The sequence below is a fragment of the Macrobrachium rosenbergii genome, chromosome 47 (assembly GCF_040412425.1).
Source record: "Macrobrachium rosenbergii isolate ZJJX-2024 chromosome 47, ASM4041242v1, whole genome shotgun sequence".
In the NCBI taxonomy this organism is placed as follows: domain Eukaryota; kingdom Metazoa; phylum Arthropoda; class Malacostraca; order Decapoda; family Palaemonidae; genus Macrobrachium; species Macrobrachium rosenbergii.
In genome coordinates this window covers 45,493,165-45,506,157 of record NC_089787.1, presented here as the reverse complement: position 1 = coordinate 45,506,157, position 12,993 = coordinate 45,493,165, and the positions used below count along the sequence as shown (strand labels likewise).

General features: G+C 36.2%; 1 protein-coding gene across 4 annotated transcripts in view; it reads right to left on the bottom strand.

The window, feature by feature from the left end:
* LOC136830825 (mucosa-associated lymphoid tissue lymphoma translocation protein 1-like) overlaps positions 1 to 12,993 on the bottom strand; it is a 255,412-nt gene that overhangs the window by 225,511 nt on the left and 16,908 nt on the right. For all 4 annotated transcript variants that reach the window (XM_067090794.1, XM_067090797.1, XM_067090795.1 and 1 more), the window contains exon 3: positions 5,896 to 6,047. In XM_067090794.1, coding sequence (XP_066946895.1) covers positions 5,896 to 6,047 — 152 coding nt within the window. The remainder of the gene's footprint in view (positions 1 to 5,895; positions 6,048 to 12,993) is intronic.

Genomic DNA, 12,993 nt, shown 5'->3' with positions numbered 1-12,993 from the left:
GGTCCATGGCCTCACATTCACCACCTCTTCTTCACTCACTTCTACCCCAACTGCATTAGACTCAACCAGCCTTGGTTCTGAACCATTCACACCAACCTCATTCAAATTCTGGAGACTTACGCCTGTTCCAACCTCACTAACATTTGACATAGCTCTTATCATCTATTTCATACTCCCAATTATTTCTCCTATGCTCCAACAAGTTATCCAAAACTTCTCCACACACACTCCCTAGTGCTGCTAACTCTTTCTCATTCACACTCATTCCCACACTTACTCTTTCAACACTTTCACTAAGAGGATACTCGTACCCACTGTACATACTGTCCTTCTCACGACTGTGTTGTTTCCAATCCATCCAAATCTTGCGTATCCTTGCCCACATTTCTTGTCCTCACCAAGTTCACTCCTTCCACATCCCACTCAAATCCCTCAAAATCAATTACACCCTCATTCGCACTACCACCAAACAACGTCGTAAGGGTATTTTCACTCCACTTGCTTACTGACTTCTCAGACCCCTAAAAATCAAACCACCCATCACGGATACTCTCTCCAAACAACCTATCAAACGCACCCTTACTCTTTCTACTCCTCCTTTTAGACCTCCTCTTTTGTTCCACCAACACTAGCTGTTGTATCTCCCTAATTTATATCTTCTTCTATTTCTTCACTCTCCTTTTCCTTCTCCTCCCTTAACAACTTCCTAATGGGATGCTCCATTATGTATTTCGGTGGTTCTTTCAAACTTCTCAACTAATTATAATGCGTTCTTATTACCTTTACATTTCCTTCTTCATTCCTGTCTTCTAACACATAACTCAATCCATTTGACCACAACGTTTTCACTACATACGATCCTTCATACTTCTCACACATCTTACTCATGTCAATCTTCCTTTCTCAACCAATTCCTTCAACATCTTATCACCCACTCTGAAACTCTCCAACTTTTCATTCGCCTGCCTCCACACATCCCACTCCTCATCATTCAAACCCAACCTCACCCTTACATACCTCTCATAATTCATCAAATATTCACTCAGAGGTATACCAGTACTTTTATGTACTGACCCATTATACATCGCTACCACTCTTCCTAACAACAAATCCCATTCATTCTCTCTATCAGTCAACATCCGTAACTTCTCACTCAGAGTCCTTATAGTTCGTTCAGCCAACCAATTTACACTCAGCATGTATGGAGCTGTTACAACATGCTCGATATCCGTCTTTCAACATTTGCTCATGTGGTCTACCAACAAACTCCGGTCCATTATCACTCAACATTCTTACTGACTTCCTCACACATTCAGGCAACAAGACAATATGACCACTTTGGCAACATTCTCACTAATCTTATTCTTTACAGCTGCACAACTCACAAACTTACTCTTACAATCTACAATAACACACCATTACATTTCCTCTTGCAGTTACTGGCAAAGTTACACAATCAATTGCCACTAACTCAAAAGTTCTTTCATACTTAATTTCAAAACAGGTGGGCTAGCATACACTCTCTGATACTTTTACTTCTGACATTCTTCACACGTAACAGCCACATCCATACAAATTTTCCTCAAATATGGAGAAAATATTTGCTCTTTCATACACTTGACAACACATGCATCCCCACTGCTCCACTCATCAAGAACACTGGAACATACATCAACTCTACCATCCTCTCTCTCGCAAAATACACCACTCCTTCACACGACAAAAATCTCTCAGCCAACTGTATCCATTTACTCAACAACAAACATCATCTTCCAGGCATTCTCTCTCTAATACACCTCTTTAAGTCATTCACTATCAACACTTCCGCTGCATCTCCTCATCATCCTCCGCTGTTAGCAATTCATTCTCATTCTTGTCCAACTCCACTATATCCTCATCCTCCTCACTCAGACTCCAATCAATAATTCCCACAAACCTAGCCATGCTTACTGTCCATTTTGAATTTTTCCTATCACAACCTCATCTTTCAACAGAATTCCTTTCCAAACATCCACTACTAATCCATTCTTCTTCCAAAAAAATCCACCCCAAACAGGATACAATATAGCATTTGCTCCCCTCCAAGTACCACAAAACATGCTTCCACCTCAAACTCTCCCAACTTTCCCTTCAACCTCACTCCTCCAATCCAACCAACCTTCCTGCTATACCTCTTATTGAAACATTCACTAATCTCCTTTTAACACTCCAATTCATTCTCTCAACATTTCTAACCACACGTGTGTTCACCAATGATATTTAAACTCCCATGTCAACCAAACCACAGTACTGTCCTCCACTGATATCTACTCCCACAATCAGAGTATTCCCCCCTGCCAACAAAACCCCGTGTACATACTGACACTTGTCTCTTCCACCAACCAAACATTCTTCACTTACCTCCATCCTTTCACCTTCCAATTCCAACAACTCCGACGCTCTCTGCTGAACGTTTTCCTCCTTCTCATACTTCCTTTCATAGCTCTTTTTCTTTACAACCCAGTTAAAATGTACCCCACTCAAACACTGGAATTCAGTACTACAGATAAGACATGCCTGGTCCAGTCACTTCAGGCTTACCTAGATGTCATGACTATCATGACTAACATCCCTGTTCTCACTGCATGGGTATCCCTAATTAAAAATGCAGACCCCCAATCCTTCCATAACTCACATGACTTCCAGAAGTGCAGATCTCACACTGGCTTCCTTTGGAAAAGTTTGTTTGAAAGAGGTTTCTGAGTTTACATGGTGGTCATCAGAGACAGTGTTCCTCAATCATTGCTGCCATGAGACTGAAGAAGTTCAACTGCACTGTGTCAGTAAATGGTAAGGTAAGTCCCAGCCTCATAAGCCCCTAGTGAGGGGTGGGGCCCAGATGCCTTGGTACTTTTGAGATTTTGCCAAGAAAGAGCAGTTATTCTGCATCCCATCCCAACATAGTTAGGTAAGTCACCTCATAATCATAAAGTTAACACACACACATTCTATACCTCTCCTTATTTACTGTTGACCCCGCACCGGGAATCCTGAATTGAGAAGGCGATCACTCATATGCAACTTTACCATGGATTGTTTTTCATCTGAGTAATATGTTTTCTTTTTGCAACAGCTAGTCCATTTTGTCACCTGATAACTTCTTCTATTTGCTCCTTTGAGGGTGAGCAGCTGCTTCACTATCAAGAAGCCAGTCTTGATGCAGGAAAACCCATTTTTAGTAACCGCTATGAATTTTCAAATCCACTGACTTTCCATGACAAAATGGCATGGGTGGAGATTTTCTTTCTCAGATCTGTGAGTAGCGGTATGGCTTGGCTGACCTGTGCTATTGATACTACATGTGGGAGCAGCATAAATCATAACCTTGAGGGTAGTTATTCTAATGCACAATAAAAATTCTTGCCTCGAGTCCATTTATATGCCATCACTATACAAACAATGGCACTATTCCAGTCTAGACCATATATGAGAAAGTTCCTGATGTTAGTCAGTCTGTGTTAAGGAACCTCCAGTGACACTGTAGGGGTTAACTACTTTAAGGACTCACAGCAGCTGCGAAAATCAGGTTTTACTTACGTCAAACCTGTTCTTTTTATGTAAATAATTCCTACCAGCAATGTAGCATTCATTATTGAATTTAACAGCTTACAAAACCATTGCAAAAACTTACAATGAATTAGTTGCATAAGAGCAAGAATACAGAACGAGTGATTTTGGCACGACTGCAACACCAACTCTATGGTATTATATAGCCTATGCTACAAGATCTTGGGTCTTCATTACTTAAAAGATTTCGTTACTTATTAGGAGCCAGATGCTCAAACTGAAACCCAAGTTGAGGTGCCACTGTACACAAACCAAAACAACTTGAATTTTATACAAAACATTCACTAATTCACACATTTAATAAACACTCATACCTTCCTTTGAATTAAAAGTTTTATGAAAAGCAGTTTCTTCAATGAATTTAAATACTAAACTAGACTAATATGTGACTTCTCTGAGTATTTTGGAAGGATAGTTAACTTCTTTGTTCTGGCATTCTGAGAGGATATGTACTATTAATCCACCAAGGCTTGGGAATTCAGCCAGCAAATGGCTCACTGTTCAAAGGACCAAGCAATCTTCACTGAACTGTTAGATGAGTAAGACCAATCCTGTCAACATAAAGCTGTCTCCTATCCTCTTGGTATATAATTATACTTCCATGGGAAAGTCTGCCTGGTGATTTCCACCATTTTCTGATTATCTCCAGTCAAACCTTTGCATATTTACTGCCAGTACTCTTAATCTTTTTCTTGATGGTAAGGAAACAATCCCTATACACGAAGGAGTGTCTTCTCACGGATAACTCATCTGCTCTCTCATGACCTGTTACATTCACATGCAAAAACTTTAATTCCTGACTTTATCAGCTCAACAGAAATAACTATTATAAATGGCTAATACCAGTGGATGCTTGGGCCAAAAGTTTCCAGGGTATTCTATGCACTCCATGAATTGAAAAGAAAAAAAAAATCTACACACTTCTTAAACTGCTACAAATAATAACTGTTTTCATTTTGAGTTAGATGTTTTTCAGCACCATCAAAATACCTTAAAATTCAGAAGTAACAATGGATGCACAGCTCAGAAAGCAGCCACTATTCTCCATTCCAGGAAAAAATTTCCTAAACCCCACATTAGTATCAGATTCTGAGCCATCTGTATATTGGGACTGAATTCATGTTGAGCCAATTACTCTAAAAAAAAAAGCGTAGTGTTACTGTCAGTTTCCGTATTCCATAAAGCCTGCTGTTTCCTCAAGGTGATAGGTTTTAAATATAGTATTAAATCACTGTCAGGGACAAGTATATTTTAGCTAGTCATAATAAATGCAGCTTTACCTGCTTTATTAGTATCCTTATTTCCCTTAATGCCTATATGTGCATGGGTCGAAAAAATCTAATTCATACAATGAGAACTATATATTCATAAAGTAAAAAGTATGTTTCTCATTCAGAGGCCATATACATGAGTTCTGATACTTTTTAACAAAATAAAAACCTTTCTCTGCAGTTAGGACGGAAATATGAAAAACATAACCTTCAACCTCTAAGGTGCATGTAAATTTCTAAAAATTTTGAGAAAAAAAAAAAAAAAAAAAAAAAGTCTTTGACATCAGGAAATAAAATATTTTAGACAGATCTATAAATTGCTGATTTATTCAGCTCTGGTAGCAGTGCTTCAAGTGATTCAACTGCTTTTCTACTTTTCCTGTTCCCATTTTCACTATACAGTCCAGTATTTTGTAATGAACTGCATTTTGCCACTATGGTAGGAAAATCTAAGCCGGGTCTTGAACACTTATGGATTTCTCTTGTGCTTTCTTCAACATGGTCTTTTCTGTTACTCTACCTGCTTGAATTGCCTTCTCTAACTGGTAAAAGCCATACTAGTTTGAGAAGATGAATGACCCTCACTGCAGCGCATCAGGGGCAACATGAACCTACCACAAACACACCCATGCCCATAACCTTTCACAGAGCTGGAACTTGATTTGCTCACAAATACAGAATCAAGCATAATCATACTACATGAATGTATATTTAGGTAAACGTGCACGCAATAACTTGAAGTAAAATACTGAAGAACATCATATTTATTTCACAGAGGCCAAAGAAAGAGTGAAAGATCAGCCAGATGAGTGGCTGCATTTACAACTACCCAGTTTACATTCTTAACAGCCAAACAAACTTACACTTCATAGATACTCCTATATAAGAGAAAGGTTCATATCTATACTTTGTAAAAACAATTATATTTTAAAAATCATTATTCTCTGATACAGATGCAAATGGAACAATAGTATACCCTTTCATTATTTTAAGAAAACCACACCAATGTTATACTTACCATTTGTTGTGAGAAGATTTACAATGTTTGTGAGCCCACTTTTCGTAAGGACAAATTGAACATCTTCTACTGAAAAGTTCAACTGAATGAATTTGCTCATTAAATCCCTTGCTGCAGAGCCCCTTTGCTCCATTTCACGGATGTCAACAGAGCTAAGAAAGAGGATATAAGTTTAAAACAATAAAGAGAAAAGAAATTACACTATTTTACAATGAAACTGCTCTGTTCACAAAAATTACTGGGAAGCAAATTCAGCTGGGTGGAAAGGTGACTAAATTAATAAAGCAGACAGATTACCAATGAATAGCATCCTTGAAAGCCAAGAACAATACATGTACGTAATAACAATGAGGTACAATAAAATAAAAAACTGAGCCTCTGGAGTGCTAATACCATGCAAACTACTACAGCATGAATTTACTGTAGATATCAGACAGGCATTTGAACCTAAGAGATTCCATAGCATTTGGATATTTTTATGCCAAAAACAAAAGTAATCCTTCAATTATCTGGATTGCCATTATCCAGAACTTAACATTATCCAACACACCCGGACCAGGGACCAAGACCCCAAAGATATATAATATACCATATATTTCCATGTACTGTATAAGACAACCTGGAGATAAAATGAGTTCAAAAATTATGGCAAATTTTCACGAATTTATCTCATATCTGCTAAATTACAAAAGCATCTGTGTATAGGCTAGCTTTTGCAACAACAGGTATCTTATGAAATATTGGTTATGTAAAGATGACGTTATCACAAATGCTGTTTTACTGTATACTGTATACTCGTTTAATGCGCTATCTCACATATTGTGTGACCCCAAATTTTCCCCCCAAATTTTCATTCATAAAAAATTACTGGTATTTTATCATGTATCTCGTGTATCATGCGAGTTCCCTTTTTGAGAGACCAAATTACAATAGACTAACCTCTTTTCCTCCATCTCTTTATCCCATCTTCTAGTTAAATAAGTTAAAAAAAAGTAAAAGGGAATGATAAAAGTATCATTAGTAATGATATACTCATTGCATAAACGTGTACAGCCTTAGACAACCGAATGAGAAACAACTGTTTTGCTGTGAACAACCGAATCAGATAAGAACAGCTGATTTGCTTGCATTTCAACCATTGTATGATAGTAAACAATTACAGTAGTTATGTTACAAATGACGTTAAGTAGAATAGGACTGACATATTTTTACATTATACCCTTATTTGCCACGGAGAAAAGATTGGCAAGGATATACACTGCTAAATTTAAGCTGCAAGTTGTAGCTGACACTGAGGAAACAAACAATGTTCAAAGTGCTAATGACATAAATTATCGTGCATTGGCAACATGGATGAATGAATGATTTTGAGTTAATAATAATAATAAAAAAGTTTAACCAGACAAATGAGCTGACTATCAGCTCTCATAGGGCTGGCCCAAAGGATTTGGATGAAATGACAGGTCTAGGGTGGAAGCCTAGCACTGGGACCAAATATGTAAGTCACTCGGTAATGATGAATGAATGAAAATGAAATTAAAAGGTGTACAAAGGCATCTGCTCCCATACTCACTAAAAAGGTATATTAAAATTTACAATAAAGTAAAATGTTAAAATGTAGTTGTTTTAAAATTCATTAGACCCCTAAGGGTATTCGTACTTCTGTTATTTACTTTTTATATTTTATCAATTAAATCACAGCTCCTCATGAACATTAAAATGGGTATCACTGAAATTTCCAAAATTTGACAATCGCTGCAGGTTGTGTTTTGGGCAATCACACAGTACATGCTTAACTGTTATCAACACTTTGCAATCTGAGCATTTGGGAGGAGGGCCACATGGACTGTTCATTAAGTGTCCATGTGTCAAACGAGTATGGCCTATTCAAAGACGTGTCACAATTACTTGTGTGTGTGTGTCTCCTCTCTCTGATATGATGGACTCCATTTTCCAAAACTGGATTTTATCTGTTTTAATTTATTATTTTCAGGTTCTTCATTCCTTATATTTTGCTATTCACTTACAATGATTGTTTTTATATATCTTATAGGGTCACTAATTTGCTCGTCATGCTGACTGCTTCTTTAGCTACTTTATCAGCCTTTTCATTTCCCTTAATCCCCACATGGGCAGGGATCCACCATATTTCAATATTTTTTCCCTTACTATACAATTTATGGAGTGAAAACTTAATATGTTGTACAATAATTTTTTTTGTTATAGCTTTGAATGGCATCTGGAGTCACTATAAATCACAAAATTATTACATGAGGCTTCTCTAATTATTTTTATGGCTGATGCTATTGCACATAAATCAGCTGTAAATACTGAGGCATTATCAGGTAGACAGAACTGATGCATTTTGTCTGAGGATACTGCAGCATATACCACTCCGTATTGTGACTTGGATCCAATGGTGTATATTGCGTAATGTGGACCCTTTCGGATTATATGTTCTACTGTATGTTGTCTATGGTACTCTGGAGTATATGAATAACTTTTTAATAAATATTCTAAGTGTGTACAAATTCTCAATTTATTCATTGTCCAAGGAGGAGGTACGCTTAATACCGTAAAATGGTCTAAATTCGGACATGGGGGTAAATTCGGACATTTTGGATAAAAAGTAAAAATGCATTGTTCTGGAAATGCATTTAAGTATTTAGGAAAAATGAAAATGTAGGCAGTTAGGAGATTTGTTGCTGAATCATATTATGCAGTATTGATGGAGGAAACATGAACCTATGGACATAAAAAAAAAAAATTCAAATTCAATTAAGAAAATGCTTCTATTTTTTTACCCTGGAAAACTTTACTTGCTGAAGAGAAATGACAACTGTTGTATGAGCATGGGCAGGGACATTTTAAAGCAAATCTATGGTAGATAACACATGGTAAGTGATTTTACCAAATGTTCATGTGTAGTCATCTGACAGTAATAAAAGTAAGATTACCTTTTTTGTGCACGAAAAAGTGTAACTTCGGACATAAAGTAAAAGACATGTAACTTCGGACACTAAGTGAAAACTGTAAAAAAAAAAAAAAAGTCTTAAACAGTGCAGAACATAATTATGCCGTTACCAAAGAAAAAGTTGGCCCCTATGGCAGGAAGAAAATACACTGCCAACATATCAAAAGAAAAATTGGAAAAAGCTAAAAGTGATGTGGGAAAAAAAATTATGAGTGTACGTGCAGCTGCAAAAAAATGGAAATGGGGTAAAAAGCACCTTGCATGATTACATTAAAGGCATCCACACTAAATCAGTTGGACGACAAACAGTTCTCAGTTATGAAGAAGAATCTCTAGTGTGAAAGAATAATAACTTTGGCTGACTGGGGCTTCCCTCTGGATATATTGGATCTCAGGATGCTTGTGAAGGGATACCTTGAAAAGCGCGGGATAACAGTGCCTCGCTTTAAAGACAATACTCCAGGTCATGAATGGGGTCTCTCATTTCTGAAAAGGCACAAATCAAAGCTCTCAAGACGAGTGTCTCAAAATATCAAGACCCAGAGGGCTAAAGTAAGTAATGCTGTACTAAAAACATTCTATGACAATTTGAAAGTAACCTTGGATGGAGTCCCTCCAGAAAATATAATTAACTATGATGAGACTAATCTCACTGATGACCCGGGAAAAAAGAAAATAATAGTTAGGAGAGGCACTAAATACCCTGAAAGGGTCATGAACACAACCAAGTCTTCCATATCAGTAATGTTTTCAGGAACAGCTTCAGGTCATTTATTACCACCTTATGTTGTTTACAAAGCTGTCCACCTTCGTGATACCTGGACAGAGGGGGACCACCAGGGACTAAGTTTAATAGATCACTCAGTGGATGGTTTGAGGCTTGCAGTTTTGATGACTGGTTTCACAATATTATCTTGCCTTATGCTAGAGAAAAAGAAGGTAAAATTGTTCTGATAGGGAATAACTTGGCAAACCATATCAGTCCCTCTGCAATTGAAACATGTGAAAAGAATAACATTTCCTTTACTCTGTTACCCCCTAAATCCACCCATTTAACACAGCCTCTGCATACTGATGTATTCAGACCATTGAAGAGACACTGGCGTTCAGTGCTAGAAAACTTTAAGAAAACTACTTTGGGAAGGCTTCGAAATGCTTTGCCAAAAGACTGCTTCCCTTCTCTTCTGAGTGAAATGATGGACAAAATAAAAGGGTCCATAAACGATAACCTTCGAAGCAGCTTCCGTAAAAGTTCAAAGAAGTTTTAGTTTTATATTTCTTGCTGTATAACCTACTAGCATTTGTAGTGCATGTGTGTGTGTGTGTGTTTATCATGAATACTGTAATATAAACCACTGATCATCTGTGAGGTAGTACATAAATATATGAGGAAATAAAAACTGATATATGTGTGTGTTTCTGAGAGAGAGGGTGCGTATATGCATGTAAGCACGTGTCTGTAATGTTAGGATATGGACCCACATTGATTTAATTGATTTTCTTGTATTATATGACTAATAATGAAGCTTTTGTAAGGTTATTGTTGCAATGGTCCCATCAGTTTGCAAAGTTAAGCAACAGAAAATATTGCTTTAAAAAAATTTTGGTGTTATGTGAATGCCCAGAGATATTTTTTTGTGATTTTTTTTTTTTTTGAGAAGTTTTTACATAATCTGTGATTATTTCTATTATGAAAATATGTGATAACTATGTGATCTAATGCCTAGTATTAAATAGTGAAATTATAGCTGAAAAAAGAAATATTTTTCCCGTTATTTTTCTAAACAGAGTCACAGTGACCACGCATGTTGGTCATTTTTTTTTTTGCATTTTTTTAAAAACTTCCTGGGTGTTCAAAGTAACCATGTGCTGTCCGAAATTATCATACATTTGCTGTATATAGAGTTATAAAGCTAAATTAATAGGTGTCCGAAGATAGACAACCCTGTCCGAAGTTAGCTGAAATCACTGATAACTTCGGACACCCTAATATTGTTCTGTAGAGTTCACATCACAAACACTAATTTTTTTTCTTTGTCAAGAGTTGATTGGCACTTTGCCAGGCTATCCATTGGCACCAAAAGAATTTTATTAGTGTAATTATACATGAAGTTATGCAACAAAAACTAAAAAAATCGTCCAAAGTTAGACCATTTTACGGTATTAAAGGTAATTGTATATTTATATTTAGCGACTCAAACAATCTTCTAGCTCTGATTGGGAAAGGAAGTGGATGATTGTTTATAAACACATCTCTTAATCCAAATAATTTCTTGGTTGGAGAATCATTTGTCTGAATTCTCAGAACACTCTTCATTGTTACTAGCTCTCTATGGAGAGAGAGAGGTAGTTCACCACATTCAACTTGTAAAGAAGACGTTGGTGATGATCAAAAAAGCTCCTGAATATATTCTAAGGTCTTCATTATGAACTGGGTCTAATGTTTTCAGCATTGCGTCTGATGCCGAGCCATATATTTTGCTTTCATAATCAATGATAGACAGCACTGTTGCTTTATACAGTAATGTAGGGGTATGCCTATCGGCTCCCCAAGTAGTGTTCCATAGTTTTTTAATTAGTTTTAATGCTCTTTAACATTTTGATTTCAATGTATGTTATGTGGGCTTTCTAGTTCAAGTGAGTATCAAATAGTACTAATCCTAAAAATTTTGCTGCTTGGTTAACTGATATGGAATGATTTCTGATTTTTCAATCTATTTCTTCACCTTTTTTCCACTTTTTATTTTTATAAAACATTACTGAGTCTTTTGTATAGAAAATTTGAAGCATACATGTTAGGCCCATTCATCTATTTTTATTATAGTTTTACTAATGATTCGCTCTGCATGTTTTATGCGAGATGCTGAATATATGGCAAAATCATCTATATACAAATTACTTTTAATTCTGATATGTAGAATATTACTGATATCATTCACTGCTAAAGTAAACAGTGTGCCACTAAGGACACTTCCTTGTGGAACACCATTTTCAAGCGGAAATGTACTTGACAATACATGATCAATTCTCACTTTACAAGTGCCATTTGTCAGAAAGTTTTCGATAAACCTAAGTAAATGTCCACGGATGCTGTTTTTATGTAACGTTTTTATTATTGAATATCTCAATGTAGTATTGTATGCCTTTTCAATGTCAAAAAAGATGGCTATAGTCATCTGTTTTCGCTCAAATCCTCTTCATATGTGGTCTTCCAAGTTAGACAGAGAATCCAGAGTAGGTCTGTTACATTGTGATCTGAATTGAGTGGGAGTCAAAATTTTATTTTCTCAATTGTGCATTTACCATTTTCTCTCCTAATTTGCATAAACAACTTAAAGAAATTGGTCTATAATTGTTTACATTACTCGGATCTTTTCCAGGTTTGGGGATAGGAATAATTATAGCTTTACGCCACTCATCAGGAAATAAATTTCGAAGCCATAAGTGGTTATAAAGCTCTTAACCCTTAAACGTTGAGCCTCTATTTACAAAAGTGTCTGTCGTATGCCGGCAGGGTTTGGGAGTTAGCGCCGAAGCGGAAAGAATGTTTTTTTTTTTAAATCACAGCACGCTTAGTTTTTAAGATTAAGAGTTCATTTTCGGCTCCTTTTTTTCTCATTGCCTGAAGTTTAGCATGCAACTATCAGAAATGAAAAAATATCATTATCATATATAAATATTGGAATATATGACAGCGCAAAAAAAAATTTCACATATAATTATGCAAATCGCGCTGGGAGCAAAATGGTTAAGGCTAATGAGCTATTTTTTTTAGTTGTATTGTACACTAAATTGCAATGATTTTGGTATATAACAAATTGTAAAACGATCAAATCAACACAGAGAAAATATTATCAAAGAATGATGCATGAATTCGTAATGCGTGGACGTAAAAAAGTTTTTTTTTTTTAATTCACCATAAATCGAAATATTGTGCTAGAGACTTCCAATTTGTTGCAAAATGAAGGTAAAAGATTGAATATTACTAGAATGTAAGAGTTTTAGCTTACAATTGCATTTTTCGACCATTTCGGTCGAGTCAAAGTTGACCGAAGGTTGAAATCTTGGCACTTATCGTGATTTATATGAAAATATGTCAAAAGTGATAAAAGCTACAACCACGA